Genomic DNA, 19,340 nt, shown 5'->3' with positions numbered 1-19,340 from the left:
AGTTAACATTATAATGCTCCTGCATCCTGGCAATCTTCGTACTCAAATCTCTGATTGTTGAAGAATCAGAGCTTCTTTTTTATGGTAAAGAACTTAAAAATTAGTCAGGTATCCTTACAAAATTTAATCTTAAGTGGGAAGTTCACCTTCAAATTGTGGTGATTGGATTTATGATCAAATGGAACTTGGCAACTCCATAGATTTATTGAATCAGTTCAGATTTTTAATTTTTTTTTTAATTTTTTTTCTCTTTAAAAAACATGCCACACAGCCAAAGAAAGATAATGGGAGAGATATAATAATTGATATTGTTATTTCCCGTAAACCTGAGCAAATGAAACTACTTCACAATTTCCAGTGAATATCCTTGCAGATCATGTATCGTTTCCACTATCTTTCTGAGCCCATGACTTGAAAACTACGCCCACAAGCCTATAATATAAATTTCAGGGGCTGATTACTTACACTAGATACTCATGTCAGCAACCATTTTTTTTCTCTAATTCTCCGCAAATTGTGGCCTTATAGTTATCGAAAGCCATAGTTTCTGTTGCAGAAGTTGCCAATTTGTCATGCATTTGAGTGCAGGTAATGCTGGCCATCAACTTGTCGGCATAGATAATGTTAATCTGCAGGTAATCAAAGCTTCATTCCACTGAAGCAATGAGTCTGTGGTTAAAAGAGGAAGCAACCACAAAATTCGTCGAAGAGAATAAATATCTGAAGAGAAAAAAGTAAAGCAGACAATTCTTGTCGATATGGCTAAGATTCTCCTTATCGTATCGACAATGATTCGACTGATGTAATTTTCATTTGGCATATACTGTCAGATCCTGAGAAGCTCATATACCTGGAAGATGTGATCACCATAATATGTTTAATCACCTTTCTTTTCATATGGAGGAAATTATATATATATATATATATTTGCTTTGTTATACTGTTGGATCTGAAGAGGATAGTATCACTGTAGCCCAGTAGTTTAAATCAGTCCTATCACAGCAAAGGTTATGAGTTCAATTCCCATATGAGAATGTTGAGATTTATGAGGGTTGACATAATTATTCTACCTATTCGTTGGAGAGAGATAGTCCCTTTTGTCTAGCCTATAATTAAATTAAAATGATTAAATTAAAACTCATAATCTAACAAACGAAAAAATATTCGGATATTATCGCTATACTTCTTAGGTCTACTTATATGCAGTTTTCTCCTATACAGAAAAATTGACAAAAACTAAGAGTATTTGTCTTAAGAGAAATCTATAAAAACTAGAATAAGAATATTTGTCTTTTTATATTAAAATTATTTAAACTTTAATAGTTAGTTAACTTTGAAGAGTATTAATTCAAAAGATAAAAGTTTTAAAAGATACACGTACAAAAATCATGTGTTTCGAGAGATGTACATGCTGATATCAATTTTAGAAGTACATACAAGTAAACAAGAGACTTTTGAATAGTATATATGCAACAAAAAACCCAACAAAGAAAGTACTATGGCATTTTGGATGTTGTAAGTTATCTGCTATTCAGATCTCAGATTACACAAGACTCCTCCAAATTGAGGAGAGAAGGAAAAGTAAACAGTAGATATTTTATACACTGGCAGGCTAAATAAGCGTAACTGGTGGAAAATAGAAGCACAACATATCCACCAAAGACAAACATATAAGTATATAACCATGCTAGCAACACAGTAAACAACTGATCTGGGGCAAAGCTTTCTTACTGCTTTGAAGTTGCACCTTCCCCCAACTTGGATGGTCTGATTTCTCCTGTTCTTGGACTAATTGGTCCTCTTCCACCCATCTGAGGACTATGCTCCTGCCTTAGTTCGTTTACTCGTGGGCTATGTGCCCTCTCAGATAATCGTGGGCTATGAAGACCCTGAAAATCTGTAACTGGTGTTGCATTTGAGCTAGTAACTTTCGGGCTATGCATATGTTTAATCTCACCACGGCTTCTGGTGACTATGTCATCTAGGATCTCTCCGCTTGCTGCCCGCCTCGTGCCAATGTCGACCTCCTGCTAGAAGCAAAATGACACGATAATCAGTGTATAAAGATTCACTATGGTTTGATTAAACTGGTATCAAATATTGAGCTAACCATTGCAAGATTGAATGGTATAGCTGGTGATTCTTCATATTCTGCAGCATCTAAGTCTGTAAGATGTGCCCCTTTGAAGAGTTTGGGAAGAATGTACTGTCTTACAGGAATTAGAAGCATAATCATAAGTGGGAAAAGGACCCCAGCTATCGGAATCCATGTTATTCCGAAGCACACAAGCAAATAAGCTGTCTGGAAAAGCGTAAAAGTAGCAATCATCTTAAAAGGCACAGTCTCCACGAAAGTTGCATGGTACTCTTCAAGCACTCTGTAAGATAAAAACCAGTTAGTGCTCCAGCATCCAACACTGACACAGAGAGTAAAACAACTAGAGAGTAAGGTTAAGGTGAAAGATACTTGAATCTTCTACTGGGAGCAGTGAAGAGCAGGAGAATCCTGTCCCAGAACTGGTTTCCTGGTAAGCTTTCAATGGCCATGAAGGCAAAGTAACCCCAAAGAACAGAGGTTGGTATCTTTTTAAGGATAGGCATGGCTGCAACGCACCCTCCTACCATCATAGCCTGAAGCAAGTTGCTTAACCGCTGTTCTTTTACCTCAACAGGCAATAGATCGTCTATCTCCTTTTCTATATCAAATACTGACTCGTCTACCGGAGCATCAAAATGTCCCATGCTTGAAGCCATTTGGATTGTGGAGTCCTTCAGTTCCTTCAGTTTCTGTATGTACAACTCAACTTATTTAATAATAAGGAAAGAAAGACCATAAATAAACACAGATGAGCACCAAGAAAACTTTCTCATACTCGAGCAGACTGTTCTTGGTAGATCAATGGAGTCTGCATCTGCTGATATGCATCTTGCATATTACCGTACAACTGGCTTAAGCTTGAATTTTTCTGCATACTCTGGCGTGCAGTGGCCACTAGTCGATTGCGGAGAAGCTGGAGGGTCATATTGGGCCAAAATTTGCAATGAAATGGCATGAGAAGCAGAATTTTTCTTGCTCAAAGTTGATGCAAACTTGGTTACCTTACCTGTTGCTTGAGAGTAGCTAGACTCTTTGTGTGCATTGGAGATTGTGGAATGACCCCATTGGACGGGGGAATTCCAATAAGGCCACATAACAGAGTCTGTCATAGAACAACTAAATCAATGAATCAATGGCCAGCAGCTATCTTTGCACTGACAGAAATGCAACAAGTAGGCAGTTTAGGGATGGAGAAAGAACACACCAGAAATCCTAGAAGAAGCAGATCATAATGAAATGATGGTGGTTTTCTCAAATTGAACTCCTGCTGCTGAGCAAGTTGAGATGCTACACTGTGATCAAAATAGTACAAAACTGCTATCATTGTGGCTGGTATAAAAGCTCCAAATATGTAGATAAAAGGCACATGTGGCATGTCCTGTCAAAGGATAAAACAAAATCATAAGCAAATGTGACCAACCAAAAGTTGATTATTTATGGAAGATTATATGATCCATTTAACCAAGCAAAGAAATCATGCCTTGACAACTGCCCAATTCTTGTAGGCTCCAGGTGACCATGGATTTGGGCTAAAAAGGCGCCTAGGGATCCCTTTTGGAATGTCACCAGAAGGTATATAAGAAACTCCTGTCCAGACAAGGACCATAAGTGGCACTCCATAGTCCGCAATGAACCCTCGCAAAGTACCTGCAAGTAGTGAAAATATTTGACTTAGATACTTAAGAAAAAGAAACGGAAAACCACTTAGATAAGACTTTGCAGAACTAATCAAGAGAAAATACTTTTAAGTGATCTACCAAGACGAAGGTAATTGAGTTTTACAGCTTATGTTGCAGTAACATTTACTACACGTAAATCACCACGAGAAGTTTCAATTGTTATATGAAATATGTCTAGCTGACTATCATGCATACCAGTTCCATAGCGCCATGATCGTGCCTTCCTACTTTTTAGTGCAGTCAGCAAAAGACCAAACGAGAGGACTAGAGCAAACATCCCATTCGCAAACCTCCAAGATGGAACAAATTCCAGTGCTCTTGGATTTTCTCTTTCGGGTATATGGAACTCATCAACAAGCCCCTGGAAAATAGATCCAAGCAATTATAGAGAGTGGTGTATGAGGTGCTTTACAGTTAAATTTGGCCACTACCAGCAGTTAGAGTTCAGGGAACTAGCTCTTCTTCATTCTTGATCAATTAAAGATATCAATATTACGTGTGTGATTTCAATATTCTTTCTTGCCTTTCTACTACCTTTTTTTTTTTTTTTTGGTATACATTTGTCCACAGAAAATAATATTGATGTTCATATGTAAAGTTCTTTAGTTTAACTCCAATTTATAAGTAACAAAATATGAGCATACCTGATGTAATATTCCACTTCATATAATTGTACAGCTTTAATATACTCCGTGGACAAATCACTAATACAAATTCAAAAGGCAAGCCTGTTGTGATGCTTACCTTAATAGCTTGCTGCATGAAGAGCATAGCAATCAGCAAGCCGAACAACTCACCAGCTATGCGGGTAAATCTATTAATAATAGAGCATGCACCTAGTATGGCCATTAAGAATAGCAAGAAGGAAGTCCACACGCATACCCTAAAACATATGAAGAAAGATGTAAATCATGAGCACAAGTTCAATAGATGTATTTTATCCTTGAGAGATAAATACAACTTACCAACCAGTCCAAGCTAGAAACATCCTTGGACCCAAATCGGTTCTATTTTTGGCAAAGTTAAACATGAAGGTGTACATAAGCACTGTGGGCTCTGCAACTCCAAGAATCAGCAAAGGCTGACCTCCTATAATCGAATGGATGATGCCACAAAGAGCAGTTGATGCCAATGTTTGCACTGCTGTTAGGACTCCATCTGCCAATACCATTTTTTATTTCATAAAAGTGTGTGTGGAAATCTCAGCACCAAATAATTCATTCATAGCAGATCAGAGCATCTTAAGGCACCAAATTATCGTTCAAATTTAATATAAGCAGCAGCAAAAGAAAAAGGCTGTTCAAAAATCTATAATCTTGTACCAGTATCTCTCTCCAACTGCTCTCCGAATGATATCACTGGAATTGCTGATGCGAAAAATATATATGTCGTTGGAGCCAAAATCCTGGACAGTGGACACAGAAAACTGTCAAGGATGAATGAGCATGTTTTTTTTTTTTTTTTTTTTTACTTATAGGATAAAGCTATTTTGAGATAATTCTGCAAAAAGATATGTCGTCTACAACTCCAAAATTCAAATAGATGAAAAAAGGTATCACCATAACCATTACCTGATGCCTGCGCTGAGGCCACCAGCCCAGTCTTGTTTGTAGCACATCAGTCTTCCTCGAAGATCATTCTTGATGCCACGAAAAGGTACAAATGTTTCCTCCATGATATTTTCAAATGTTTCCTCTCTCTCCCTCCCTCTCTCTCTAGAATTGTACAATATATTGATTCTACTAAATGAGGCAGATATGAGTCAATTATATTAAGAAAAATATGAATCTATGACTACATGGTTTGGCTTCTAAATCAGCTACATTAAAAGAAATCTCCAAAAAATTGAGAAAGAGATTCAGGGTCTGTCACCTAAGTTAGATCCATGAAGAAGCTGATAAATTTGTTTCAGAAACTGAGGAAAAAACATACCAGGTAACAGAAAAAGGGCTAATGAGTTCACTAACAAGATGAACAATGATTGCTTCTGACGAAGAAGCAACCAGAAACTCCAAACCAGAGAAAAATGAAGTACACAATTACATATTTCAGACCTCCAGATTACCAATCTATACTCTCAAGAAAACAAGCCAAACTCCAGTACCCAAACAACGATACTAACTAAAACCTACAAACCCCAAGAGCATTGGTTTATTCAAGCCAAGATCAACCAAAGCTTCTGCTGGCATTAGGTTTTCTACCATTAAACTGGGGCAGATGAAAGCTCTCAGAATTCTAGAGAGTAGGGGGGTTCTCTAAATATATAAGGCTGGGAAAGGTTACAGAAGGAAAATGTGCAAATGATGCAGAGCAATGTGGTCAATTGGGACTATGTTATAACATCACTATCAGGGCCTAAAAGATTCAAACAACTAAATACCTGATAATATAGTGCAATACTGAGGAGAGTAACTACAAAAGAAATATTTAGAAATGGTTGTGGAGTAGCTAAGAGCACATACTAGGTTTAACAAAAGAAAAAGGGAGAGCATATACTCTGGGCAAATGAAAAAAGATATGTGGATCCCAACTGGATATGGTGTGTCTCAATGTTATGTGTTAATATGTATCAGAGAGATAAAGAGAGAGAAAAAAGGGGGGGTTAAAAGCTTGCCCTAAAATATGGACTAGACTGAAAAGGTTGCATCTGATGCTCCTTCACAAAGGCTTGGCCAGTTGCCAGTCCATACCAACCTGGCTGGAAGAAACAGCCTACCAGATTCTGAAATGTATTTATTTGTCTGTATAGCTCCATTGTTTGAGTTTTAGTTTGGCCACTTCAATAGGTTCAAATTGGCAGTTTTTATTTTTGTTTGATTGATCATGAGCTTGTAGACAAATGGGGTAGCCAATATATTGGCTAGACAACTTGGTCAATTTATATATATTTAAAAAAAAATGTCATAGTAAGTCTATGCGGTACATATATAATGCCTTGATAAAAAAATCTACTCAATATTAACCCTAATAACTTTCGTCGTAAGTTGGTAAAACCCAATCATAACGACAATGGTGGCTTATAGACAATTTATTTTGGATCAAAAATTAAGTTAGAAAATACAATAAATAGATATGTGTATTACATATTTATTGATAACTAACTCTGAGAGAGCTTATTTAGATGCGTCGTTAGATGCAAGTGATTGTATGTGATTGACCATGCCGAGAAGGAACACCGGAGAATCATAGGATTTCAGCAGATATGATCTAAATTATCGGATATATGTGATTGACGCACTAATGTACATTCACTGATGTGTTCGGGTTGAATCCCAATTTAGATCTCCAAGGAGTGTTTAGAGCTTGTAATGTGGTACAACCGTACAATGTACTTGTTAAGTATCGAAATTTTTTATTTTTTTTAGTCTAACATCCTGATGAGAGTTCCAAAAAAAAAAAGAATACTCTTTATAGAACTTTATTATTTATTTTCAAAAAAGAGTCAATTGTAAGTGGAAAAAAAAAATTAATGTGAATTCAGTTCAAGCCAATGAAGGAGGTGGTGATTTGCAAAATGGATCAGGAGGAAAACTCCAAAATTATTCTTAAGTTCTCACTCATTTGTTAGTAATCATACAGTAGTAAGATACAATATATTTATGAAGTACCAAACATCCTATGGACATCAACACAGATCCCACTTACAGATCAATTGACATTTTTGTGTTGCTTATTTCTATATTCTTTTGAGAAGGTACTTATCTCCTTTGTTAATGTAGTCCCCATCATCTGCACTAAAGTTGTGTCACTAACAATGCAGGAAAATATAATAAATTTGATACACAAAAGATAGCAGCTGTTATGGCCTTCTTAATTGAATATCACAATTTGAGCCTCTCTCTCCTCTTAGATGATGCCAGCAAGCTCATAGGATATATAGCAGCAATTCCATCACCACTTGTTCTGCATCTCAAAAAATTTTATATTGGCTTTGCCTTGGGCCATGAACTCCCAAGGGGAATGAAACTAGAAGATTTTGGTCTCACTGATATCTTTCTCTCTCTTTTTTTTTCTTTTCTTTTGTGTGTGTGGCATTGATATCTTAATAGAGCATTATTTATTACCTAAGCAAGAAGTCTGTTAAAAATAAAATATATATACAAAGAAACCTCTCCCTAATTTGACTAAAAGTATAGTTAGTGGTATCGCGAAAAAAAGCGAAAAAAACTTAAGTTTTCTGTTGTCTTCTTAAGAATTTTTTATATAATTATCATAAAAACAACTTTTAATATATCAAAAGATTTGATCTCTCTCAAAAATGGCATTCTCCGTTAAATCTAGCTAATCATAGTTAAAAGTTTTAAATGAACATGAAATAATAAAAGACCATTTTGTCATTATATATATTGCTTAAAATGGCTGATTATCATAGTATAAGAAAAGAATTTTTTTTACCGCAGGAAAAAAATCAGTGATGTAGATCTTACACTCTAAATTTTAAGAAAGAATGATGTTTTAGTCATTTACCTATATTTATTAGTTTTAACAACCATAAGTTAGGAATATTATATAAATATTTTGGTAAAAGCTAACCATAACGACAAGTGTAAATTATAATAGTTTAGATAGTGCAGAGACAATTATAATATTTTAAAATATGTTAGTATACCAATTATGTAAAAAAAAAAAAAAACCCTAAATTTAAGGAATCTCATGGCATCAGTTTAAAATAAATGGTGTAATGTTAGGACAAACATCATGCTAGCCCCATCATATAAATGATCATTTCTTTCAGTTAGACATCACAATTTGTAGTGGCTTACAGAAATGATCACTTATCACATCAGTTTCCAAATTCAGAATATACCTTGCATTACTTTCATAATATATTTTAACTCTTAGTCACTCATGTGGGCATTCTACTTCTATAGCCAGTTGAATTTTACTTTAGGATCTTGTCAGTATCACTAGAGCTTATGCTCTCATGAGCTGCCTCCTTTCCATATCAATCTCATCAATTTTCAACATTTTGGTTTGCTTGCAACTCAATTAAGTTCTCTACATTGCTTTGGAACATCCATTCATTTTGCTTACTAAACTTGGCAAGAAAATTGACTTAGTATGCAGTTTGCAAGAACAGTTGATGGAAATATTTAGGATCGTTTTTTTCGCATCCTCTGCAGTTCCGACTGCGAAAATAATCGATAAGTAGTTCAGCAATCTGAGACCTGTTACCTTTGAATTTTTGTCCAAAACTACCATACTTTTGATAAATGACAACTGAAAAGAATTGCAGCAAGATGGAAAGCAACCACCTGAGATGTGCATTCCTCTAAAATATTTTGAATCCTATCTTGCTACCAACTCTTAGTTCTACAGACAATAAACAACTCTTTCTGCTTTCTGGTTTACCAATAGGGACACTACTACACTATATTTAACTGAATTATTTTGATTGCATACTTTTCTCTTTGATGTTATGCTTGATCAGCTTCATATGTAAATCTCATGATGCAATGTATGCTACAAAGTATATGATTAAACATAAAGCAAGGCATGAATGACAGCTCAATTATGTACAATGTATTATTATCCTAAAGGTATTCATATGCACCTTTGAGTTCCAATCAGTCAAAGAAAGCTTGCATCTTAGCACATAAAAACAAAAGTATGCCATCAGCACTATTCCAAACCATTGGCCCCCGCAATTTGATAAGGAAATTTGTACTCCTATCTCAACTGCACACAGCATCCATGAGCTCACTTCACCTAAGACACCCACCACCCCCTATCATAAGAAGATAACATATTTAAGATGTTGCACAAAGACTTTAAATGTCCTTTCGCGAGTTTTCAGTGTATCACCAACCAATACAACTTCTGCATATGTGCAGGTAGCTATTGGTGCAAAAGGGTTCGCTGATCGATGATGTGATCTTGTTCAGATTTTGACATTTGACATTGTTAGAGAGAGTCCATAGTGTAAATTTCTTATCTAAGATTTTGTATGCCCTGAAGTTCCTTTTAGGTGATTTGTAGGACAAAAATATTATGCAATTTGATATACTCAGATGATATATCTGAGAACTAAAAAAGGAAAGAGAGAGAGAGAGAGAGAGATAAGCATTATAGTGATTAAATTCCACAAGCATCATGGTGGCTAGTGAAGTGGGAACCTACTAACTCAGGCAATTTGCTGCCAGCTTTCTTCTTATCTTATGTAAACAACCCTTTGGAGAAAGAGATATCCATAAAGCAAAGTGTATCAACAGCACATTGTATTAACTATTAAGCTCCTAAAAAGTCAACAGTTTGTTCTGCGATCCACGATAAGGCTATGCTGTTGGTTTCGAGTTTAATATATTGTTCATGACTAAGACTAAAAAGAAGAACACAAAGGTAGGATATTTGCTACTCATTGAATGCTTTATGAGATTCTGAGCAAAATCCTTTCTTTCAGGTAGGTGTTTGTTCTAGAACCATAGCAAACTGAATGATGTTTTTTCTGACAAGAAAGAAAGCAGAAACAAAGTGCAAGTCTTTTTTCTTGTTCCTATCTCTAACTTATTATATTTAACTAAAATCGACCAAAATATGGATGTGTTCAATACTCATAGGATGAGCAGGCTTTAATACTCCATGGATATTTTCACCAAGCTTCTTGCTTTGATGACGTTGATATTATGTGCCATCATGTATTAGGTAGGAAGTGGTGAGTCATAGTCTATCAAAACATTTGTTAGAAATCAATCACCATTTTAGTGAGAGAGTTTTAGTGATTGGTGTAGAACTCAATGATGTGATCTTTGACTTGTTCCTCTTCTCTTGCTCCTGTATAGAGTTGAATGAAATAATTGGAGATAGGAATGGATGTCAACTCTGTAAACTCCAACAGTACTGAACATGGTGATGAACTCAAAGAGTAAGAGAAACTTGACTATTCCAACAATAGACATCAAACCCTGTGAACTTGACTATTCCATAATTTCATAAGTCCCATAGTACGATTGCATTATTGAGACCAAATGGGCCAATTGTGTCTTATTTATTTTTGGCTGACAGATGGAACAAAGATGAAGGCCCCAGTTGTTGGTTACTTTAGACCAAATTATTATACAAAGATACATTTGAATGAGATAAACCCTAATTTGGCATGAATAAAATTTGGTTTTAATGGGAGATTAAACAAAGGAAAATTGAGGATGGAAAAGTCAAGCATGGAGGCGTTAATTCGCTGAATCTTACAGAAGGAGGATGAACAATTCAAGATTTTTTTTTCTTAAATTATAATTTAGCAATTTTTTTAATGCTTCAGAGTTTTGAAATGGCAGGACAATTTTGAGGCATCCATCTCCAGAAGAGTTAGATGTTAAATTCACTGAAACTAACTTTCTCTAACCACAAGAACAAAACTGCCGGCACACTTCAGTTTAGTTGATACATAAAAATTTTGGTGAATTTTTTCACTCAACAATATCAACCTAAATCTATAAAGATTCCATCTAACTTTACTCCATTAATCCATTTCAGAGATTTTCAAATTTATTTATTTACCTTGGGATTGCTTGGGATTGATCACAAAACAACATTTGGATTTGGAGGATAAAGTGATCAAGCAATCAGCTGAACCTACAATAAGGATTCTCTTATATAGACGCTACGAACAATCTGATTTGCGCAAATGATCCACATGGAACAGTGATATATGGTGGTGAAGAATGAGAAAACATTAGTCTCTCCATATTATACTTCTTATCGCAAGACAAATTCATGCTAAACGTATTATCTTTAGGATTAGCAACAAAACGATCTTGTCATAAGGGAAGAAGGTAAGGAAGATCCTATAATTATTGGCAACCATAACAATGGATACGACAACCAATCTTATAGTCTCAATTATTTATAGAATTTCCATAGTATGACTGAAAACTTATTATCTGAGAGAAGAGTGAAAGAGAGAAACATTTGAAGCAAGTATATCTATAATCTCTTTCTCAGGGTTCACTGACACAAATAATGTCAGGCTTTGAAGAAAGAATCGAATTTAATCTTTGGCTTGGAGTAGTTAGAAGTAAGTATCTGGGAAGCCACTACGGAATTAGCAGCCTCTGAGTAATGAACACCATCCCAGCTTATGTATTTGGATCCATCATTGCAGACTTGGTAGCCTGGAGATAGACAAGTTATGTTTGGATTGTAGTTGTAAGGAGGTCCACCGGAGCCGCAACACGCCATCAATGGATTTACAAAGCCTAGATCGAAAGTTTCAGAGTGTCACATTCAGAGAAGCATTTCAGAAAACAAAAGATTAACATATCTTGATTTATCTGTATATATATGTGATCTTAAAGCATAAGATTATTCGACAAAAAAGCTTATACTTACCGTATTTGTTGTGGTTTGCTATAAGATCGTACTTAATCGCGTAAATATCAGTGTAAACAACTGTTGCATTCTTCAGTTCTGAATTCAACTCATTGCAGAGATTGCTCAATTCAGCGTTGAATTTCTTGGCAGCATTATTGTAGGTTATGAGACATCCATTTGCATCGAGATCGCTATCATTTAACCTTGGCAACGCGAGATTTTGAGGTAAGCAACCCAAAGGGCCAGTGTTGTGTATCCAAAAGTTTCTTCCACCATTGTCATACAAAGTCTACATTTGAATTAATAGAACAGAAAAAAAGTTACATGGAAGCTAACACAAATAAATTTCTCAAAAAGGATCGCAAATCCATCATGATAGATAAAGTCAGATTATAACACTAAGAGAACGAATAAAAACAAAGAGTAAGATACTTGATGACCACACTGCAATGAAGAAGCGATTATTATTTGCAAAAATTGCTGAAAAATGGTAGACATACCTGAACAACATTCCTTATCTCAGCAATGACGAAGGGTATTCTTACAAGCACTTGATCAAACGTAAAGTGGAAAAAGAATGCAGCAGCTAGATCAGTCTGCCCCATGTCAATGGTGTAGAGTGCATTCTTGAAATCTTCCTCACTGAGCAGTCCTTTTGAGCCTGTAAACACACTAGCATTGATCAATTCGAATTGCTTGCATGAGGAGCTCTACATGTCAAGACTGCAAAAAATTAAGTAGGAGCTATGCTGCTCACCTTGCTTGATAAGATCTAGAGATCGAGATTTGAAATGAAGGAACTGCTGCAACTGCATGTACAATGCAAAGGGACGATCTCTCGGTAGCGACGTCGAACCGGAAATGGCGAAATTCGCTCCGTTGCGGAAATCTGACTGCAGTGACTCCAGATATGGGCTCAAATAACTGGTATTCAAACTCTCACCTGATGAACGATGGCAATATAAGCAAGGCCACACACACTTTAAGAATACGCATTTGATAACATTCACCAACTACTGCATTAGGCTTGTTTATTCACTAGACATGAAAAAAACTTGAGCTCTGACTCGGGTTTAACTCTACTCAGACTCGATGCGTGAATAAGAATCGAGCTAAAACATAGAAAAAGAAAATGATAACTTGTTAAAAATCTATCGTTGTATAATGTTTGGATGAAAACTCACTGGCGTTTCCCTTCCCAAGTCTCAGCCAAAACAAAAGAAAAAAAAAGAGAGAAGAAGTTGGGCCTTTTTGCACATCACCACTAACATCTATGACTTATTGCAAAAGACCCCTTCCTTTGGCCAAAAAGTCACCCCGCATATATGCAAATATGTCTAAGAAGTTTTAAAAGAGAAGTACGTAACAGAGGAAATCGATGATGAGGCGGCCGTCGCAGGGCCGCCCGGTGGACCGGTGGAAGAAGACGCGGCCGTCGGGCAACGGAAAATTTACGCCAAAACCGGCGGTGTAGCCGCCGGTGTCGGAATTGGAGTCGCCAAAATTGAATAGTATTGGACTACTACATCTCCCGCACGCTAAAGAGTACTCCACCATTACCACCATAAGAAGAAACCAAAGCCCAACTCCAACTCCTCCATTACCTCTATCCATCTCTTAGTTTCTTCTTCTTCTTCTTCTTCTTAGTTTGGCTTGATGTGGTGTTTGATTCTTATATGGGAAAAAGAAGGGCAGGGGGATTGATTAATGGACGTTTCTCACTCGTATTCTTTCTACTGCTTGCCGTTGCTTCTTGCGAAGAGAGGGAAACGGAGAGCTTTTGATTGATTAAAGTAGGTACGAACACAAAAGAACGTACCTCAAACTCCATTTCATTAGAAGTTATCAATTCGTCTAAATAGGTTTTAACCTTAATTACTTGGGTATATATTTTGGTGTGCAAATAGTTTGAAGTTTCAACTGGGGAGGAAACAGTAACTGTTAAAAAAAAAAACTAAATGTGAAACTTAATTCTAATTTTGATATTTATTTGGACCATAATAATAGACTGAAACTATTCTATTTTCGCCGACAATAGTTTATTTTTTCTAGGAGTCAAAAATTGAAACTAACTGAAATAAACTTCAAACTATAAACCCTAGTTTGGAAAGAAAACTAAATGGAAACTGAAATGCTGCAAGTGTGGACGAGAAAATTGATTCACTTGGAGCTGTAAAGCTAACTGCAGGTATTTCCTGCATTCGGTACTCGGCAGCCCGCCATTGGCTGTCAAATTATTTATCTTTTGACTGGATAACGGTTATTCTTTGCAAAATAGTAATGAATATTAACTAATAGTATTCATACATGGATATAATTTGAAAATTTATAAAAATAATGATGTAAAATATTTTAAAAAATAATTATCAACACACCCTACGTTTGTTTTTATTATCATTCACTCTACCATATAGATATTTATCATTTGATATCTCTATTTTACTTTTAATACCTCAAAATATTTAGATATTTTAATTTTAGAAGTAACTAGATCGAATGTTAAATATCCATATAATTTGATGCAATAGTAACGTAGACATCATGAAATACATGTGAAAAATTAATATACTTTGTTAGACTTTTGGTCCTTCTGTCTCTTTCAATACCTATGTCTAGTAGAGTTGGTAGGTACATTCTCCATGATCAAGGAACTAAATAATTATTATCGAGAAAATTATTTAGTGGCACAATTTGCTCAATGACATAGCTCGGTTGATAGCTTGGCGGTGCAGTTGGCTTGAAAGAGTAGCTCGATAACACGATAGTTTGAAGTAATGTCTTAACAGCGTTTATTTCGACAATGCACACAGTTTGAAGTCTAAACTAGACAGCTTAGTATATTGGCTAAAAGTTTAATGATGCTTTAGTGTCTTTGTATCCAAAAAGAGTTGGCTCTTCGTTCAGTTCATATCTAACCTTCGGACTCTTGAATGATTAAAAAAAATACCTATATTTTTTTTTCTGTTAAGCTAGTATTTACCCAAGTGCTAGGACTTAAATTGTAAAACATTAATAGATCTCACTTCCCTTTCTAATCTTTGCTAACCAGCCCCTAATATTTGGATCTGAATGAATTATCTACCCAAGTGCAATTCTCTCAACAAAGAAGGAAAAAAAAAAACAACCAATCTTATAGTCTCAATTATTTATGACTGAAAACGAGTCAGGCTTTGCAGAAGAAATCAAATTTAATCTTGGGCTTGGAGTACTCAGCAGTAAGTATCTTGGAAGCCACTAAGGAATTGGCAGCCTCCGTGTAATGAACACCATCCCAGCTTACGTACTTGGATCCATCACTGCACACTTGGTAGCCTGGAGCTAAGCAAGTTATGTTCGGATTGAAGTTGTAAGGAGGTCCACCGTGGCCGCAGCACGCCATTAATGGCTTCACAAAGCCTGGATCAAATGTTTCAGAGAAGCATATCAGAAAACAAAGTTCAGATTTCTCTGTAATTATATATACATGTATATATATCAACTTATACTTGCCATATTTGTTGTAGTTAGCTATAATGCCATACTTAATCGCGAAGATATCGGTGTAAACAATTGTGGCATTCTTCAGTTCTGAACTCAGTTCATTGCAGAGACTGCTCAATTTAGCATTAAATTTCTTGGCAGCATTGTTGTAGGTTCTGAGACATCCATTTGCATCGAGATCGCTATCATTTAGCCTTGGCAAGGCGAGTTTTTGAGGCAAGCAACCCAAAGGGCCAGTGTTGTGTATCCAAAAGTTTCTTCCACCATTGTCATACAAAGTCTACATTTGAATTCATAGAGAAGGAAAAAAAGAAGAAGAAGAGGTGATAGATTAATGAATTAATGAATGAGGTGATAAATTATGTGAGCTATATTAAACAAAAAAAAAATTGCTGAAAAATGGTAGATGTACCTGAACAGCATTCCTTATTTCAGCAATGAATTGGGGCATTATTACAACTATTTGATCATAAGTCAAGTTTGAAGAAAAGAGACCAGCTAGATCATTCTGCCCCATGTCAATGGTGTAGAGTGAATTCTTGAAGTCTTCCTCATTGAGCAGTCCTTTGGAACCTGTAACACACTAGCATTGATCAATTAGAATTGTTGGCATGAGGAGCTCTACATGTCAAGATTGCAAAACATTAAGTAGGAGCTATGCTGCTCACCTTGCTTGATGAGATCTAGAGATCGAGATTTGAAATGAAGGAACTGCTGCAATTGCATGTACAATGCAAAGGGACGATCTCTTGGTAGCGTCGTCGAACCGGAAATGGCGAAATTTGCCCCGTTGCTGAAATCTGAATGCAGTGACTCCAGATATGGGCTCAAATAACTGGTATTCAAACTCTCACCTGATGAATGATGACAATATAAGCAAGGCCAGACACTTCAAGAACACTCAATTGATAACAAGAAAAAAGAAGAAGGAATATTTAGATGATTTAAATTGCGCGAACTTGAGTCGAGCTAAAACCAAGCTCATTTTCTTAAATCTCATCCTACCTTTTGTGTTTGGTTGATAAAAAGTATGAGAAAGAAAATAATAACTTTTAAAAAGTCTATTACTTTATGGTGTTTAGATGAAAAAAATTGATCCAGAAGTGAATTTGTTGTTTGCCTAAAATTGACAGGGAATAGCATTTCCTATTTTTCGTGCCGTATAATTAGACCTGATCAAAGGTCCTGCCCGTGCCCGACTCGACCTGATCTGACTCGGTTTGGACTGGGCTAAGATCGGCTTGGATCCAGTTTGGGTCCGGCTCGAGCCCGAGCTCGAGCTCGAACTACCCATGGGACGCATGAGCTAGCCCTTTGCCCGCCCGGCCCAGGCTGAAAGCCCGCTCGTTTAGCCCACCTATTTAGCCCGCAATTAGGCCCGTCCATTCTGCTATAGTAGTTCGCTGTTCTGCTACAGTAAAAATCAACGGAAATTTTAGTACTGTACCGTTTTACATATTTTTTAAGCACACGTTTAATTTTTTTTAATATATATATTTTTTTAAATGGAGGAACAAAAATATTTTTAAAAAAGTAAACTAAAAATTAGCTAAAAGGTGGGTTGGGCCTAGTGATTGGTGGGTCGGGCTGGCCTGGCCCGATCTCTCACGGGTTGACTAGTGATAATGAGCTAGACTATTCTAGCCCGGCCCGAACCCGGCTTGGCCCGCCCAATGATCATGTATACAAATAATCGTTAATTATAATAATTATTTATTTTTATTAAATACTTCTAATTTTTTATTAAATACTGATAAATTATAATTACTTACTAAAATTGATTTAACAAGAAATTCCAAGATTTTCTTTACTCCCTTTCTCATCAATAATTCACCCTTTCCCAAGTCTTATATGCAAATATCTCGAGATGAGAAGAAAAAAACAAACGAAGTGTTAAAAGAGAAGTACAAACAGAGGAAATCGATGATGAGGCGGCCGTCGCAGGGCCGCCCGGTGGACCGGTGAAAGAAGACGCGGCCGTCCGGCAACGGAATATTTACGCCAAAACCGGCGGAGTAGCCGCCGGTGTCGGAATTGGAGTCGCCAAAATTGAATAATATTGGACTACATCTCCCACATGCTAAAGAGTACTCCACCATTACCACCATTATACCCAGAAGAAGAAACCAAAGCCCAACTCCAACTCCTCCATTACCTCTATCCATCTCTTAGTTTCTTCTTCTTCTTCTTCTTCTTAGTTTGGCTTGATGTGGTGTTTGATTTTTATATGGGAAAAGAAGGGCAAGGGGATTGATTAATGGACGTTTCTCACTTGTTCTTTCTAGTGCTTGCCGTTGCGTTTTGCTAAGAGAGTGAAATGGAGAGCTTTTGATTGACAAATTTAGGTGCCATCACAAAAGAACGTACCTAAATATTTAGTTTTGAATTTAATAGTAGGTCACTTATAGTGCACGTAGTAGTTCGACGTGATAACTTTATTTCATTAAAAGTTACCAATCTGGCAATCCATCTAAGTTTTAACATTAAGTAGTTGTGTGTATATATATATATATATATATAAGTTGAGCGCTTCTTTTGTACCGTAAAATAATTGATAAAACTTAACGGATAAAATTACTAAGAGTATAATACGAATGCAAAAAAATTTAAAAATATTATTGATTCAATAGATTTTTATTATTTTTTAAATATATTACCTTGCATATTATTATTTTTAATAATTATATTATATTATCTTAATAATTTATTAAGTAAAAGACATATATATCTGTAACCGCGATCAACACATATATATCAGAATAAGTTTATGTCTTTTTATAATTAACTCGATGAAAATTTAATTAATTTTGATTATTTTTTATAATATATATATATATATATATCTCATTAGTTATTGATTTAAATTAAATTAAATAATAAATAAATAATTATATTTATATTAAAGTTTATCTCCAAAGAATTAAATTTAAATTATTTAATATGTAATGAGATCTCATATAATTAAGGCGTAATGATATCTATCATAATCATATTTAAAGAAAAAAATTTCAATCGAGAAACGTGTGATTCAAGTACAGGTAATCAAATCTTCTTGATTTATGACTTTTTTTACATAATATGATTTTAAAATTAGTACCGAATATAAAAACTTACTATTATAGCTATTAGATTAAGATTATAAATTTTAAAAGGGTATTAAAGTATTTAAGTAAGAGAGGAAGAAAGGGTAACTTGTAATTAACCACAAAAAAAAAAAAACTAAAGAAAATGTGTGAAAAAGAACTAACAGAGGAAATCGACGATAAGGCGGGCGTCGCCGACCCTCCCGGTGGAGTGGCGGAAGAAGACGCGGCCGTCGGGCAACGGAATATTTACGCCAAAACCGGCGGAGTAGCCGCCGGTGTCGGAATTGGAGTCGCCAAAGTTGAATAATATTGGATTACATCTCCCACATGCTAAAGAGTACTCCACCATTACCACCATTATACCTAGAAGAAGAAACCCAAGCCCAACTCCTCCACCTCTATCCATCTCTTAGTTCTTCTTCCTCCTCTTAGCTTGGACTGATATGGGTGTTTTGATGGATATGGGATGGTAGGAAAGAGATGCGAAAATGGACGGGCGATAGATTGATGGACGTTGCTCAGAACTTTAAAAGTTAATTTAGGAACCAAATTCAGATAGATTTTAGTTGATCTTATTTTAAAATGAATTCTACTGTTCGGCAGAGTTTGAAAATAATTCAACCTTATTTGTTTGGAGATACGTAAGAATTCATCTCTCTCTCTCTATTAAAAGTATTTAATAAGAATGAT

At 35.7% G+C, this 19,340-nt stretch overlaps 3 protein-coding genes across 4 annotated transcripts; all 3 read right to left on the bottom strand.

Annotated features, from left to right (window-relative positions):
• Positions 1-1,468: 1,468 nt before the first annotated feature.
• LOC140798850 (probable boron transporter 2) lies at positions 1,469-6,014 on the bottom strand. Of its 2 annotated transcripts, none has more exons than XM_073152935.1 (12): positions 5,349-6,014; positions 5,100-5,182; positions 4,743-4,935; positions 4,522-4,660; positions 3,973-4,138; positions 3,579-3,745; positions 3,303-3,476; positions 3,105-3,200; positions 2,874-3,011; positions 2,468-2,787; positions 2,111-2,378; positions 1,469-2,027 (listed from the first exon to the last, which is right to left on the bottom strand). In XM_073152935.1, exons 1-12 carry the CDS (start codon positions 5,450-5,452, stop codon positions 1,728-1,730), a joined length of 2,148 nt encoding a protein of 715 aa, XP_073009036.1. In that variant the 5' UTR covers positions 5,453-6,014; the 3' UTR covers positions 1,469-1,727. The 2 variants fall into 2 exon arrangements, with proteins under 2 accessions (XP_073009036.1, XP_073009034.1); XM_073152933.1 differs by having other exon boundaries at positions 1,469-2,030; positions 5,349-6,013.
• A 5,722-nt stretch (positions 6,015-11,736) lies between these two features.
• Positions 11,737-13,698, bottom strand: LOC140798989 (GDSL esterase/lipase LIP-4-like). The gene is made up of 5 exons (XM_073153084.1): positions 13,452-13,698; positions 12,842-13,027; positions 12,585-12,745; positions 12,103-12,373; positions 11,737-11,969 (listed from the first exon to the last, which is right to left on the bottom strand). The coding sequence occupies exons 1-5, from the start codon at positions 13,696-13,698 to the stop codon at positions 11,737-11,739; spliced, it is 1,098 nt and encodes a 365-aa protein (XP_073009185.1).
• Positions 13,699-15,247: 1,549 nt separating this feature from the next.
• LOC140798988 (GDSL esterase/lipase At1g09390-like) lies at positions 15,248-17,729 on the bottom strand. The gene is made up of 5 exons (XM_073153083.1): positions 17,477-17,729; positions 16,233-16,418; positions 15,977-16,137; positions 15,574-15,844; positions 15,248-15,480 (listed from the first exon to the last, which is right to left on the bottom strand). The coding sequence occupies exons 1-5, from the start codon at positions 17,727-17,729 to the stop codon at positions 15,248-15,250; spliced, it is 1,104 nt and encodes a 367-aa protein (XP_073009184.1).
• Between the last annotated feature and the right edge of the window lie 1,611 nt (positions 17,730-19,340).

The sequence above is a fragment of the Typha latifolia genome, chromosome 12 (genome assembly GCF_019914945.1).
Source record: "Typha latifolia isolate L0001 chromosome 12, TyphaL0001v2, whole genome shotgun sequence".
Lineage (NCBI taxonomy): Eukaryota > Viridiplantae > Streptophyta > Magnoliopsida > Poales > Typhaceae > Typha > Typha latifolia.
The sequence above is the reverse complement of the archived record's forward strand: the minus strand, read 5'-3'. Positions and strand labels throughout refer to the sequence as shown.

Coding starts and splice junctions, on each gene's coding strand:
- LOC140798850 (XM_073152933.1), bottom strand. CDS start 5,452: ATGGAGGAAACATTTGTACCTTTTCGTGGCATCAAGAATGATCTTCGA. Junction 4,936..5,099: donor GCAGTTGGAGAGAGATACTG/GTACAAGATTAT, acceptor TGGTATTGGCAG/ATGGAGTCCTAACAGCAGTG. Junction 2,031..2,110: donor TACCATTCAATCTTGCAATG/GTTAGCTCAATA, acceptor TTTTGCTTCTAG/CAGGAGGTCGACATTGGCAC.
- LOC140798989 (XM_073153084.1), bottom strand. CDS start 13,698: ATGGATAGAGGTAATGGAGGAGTTGGAGTTGGGCTTTGGTTTCTTCTT. Junction 12,746..12,841: donor TCTAGATCTTATCAAGCAAG/GTGAGCAGCATA, acceptor GTGTGTTTACAG/GCTCAAAAGGACTGCTCAGT. Junction 11,970..12,102: donor AGCAAACCACAACAAATACG/GTAAGTATAAGC, acceptor CTTTCGATCTAG/GCTTTGTAAATCCATTGATG.
- LOC140798988 (XM_073153083.1), bottom strand. CDS start 17,729: ATGGATAGAGGTAATGGAGGAGTTGGAGTTGGGCTTTGGTTTCTTCTT. Junction 16,138..16,232: donor TCTAGATCTCATCAAGCAAG/GTGAGCAGCATA, acceptor AGTGTGTTACAG/GTTCCAAAGGACTGCTCAAT. Junction 15,481..15,573: donor AGCTAACTACAACAAATATG/GCAAGTATAAGT, acceptor CATTTGATCCAG/GCTTTGTGAAGCCATTAATG.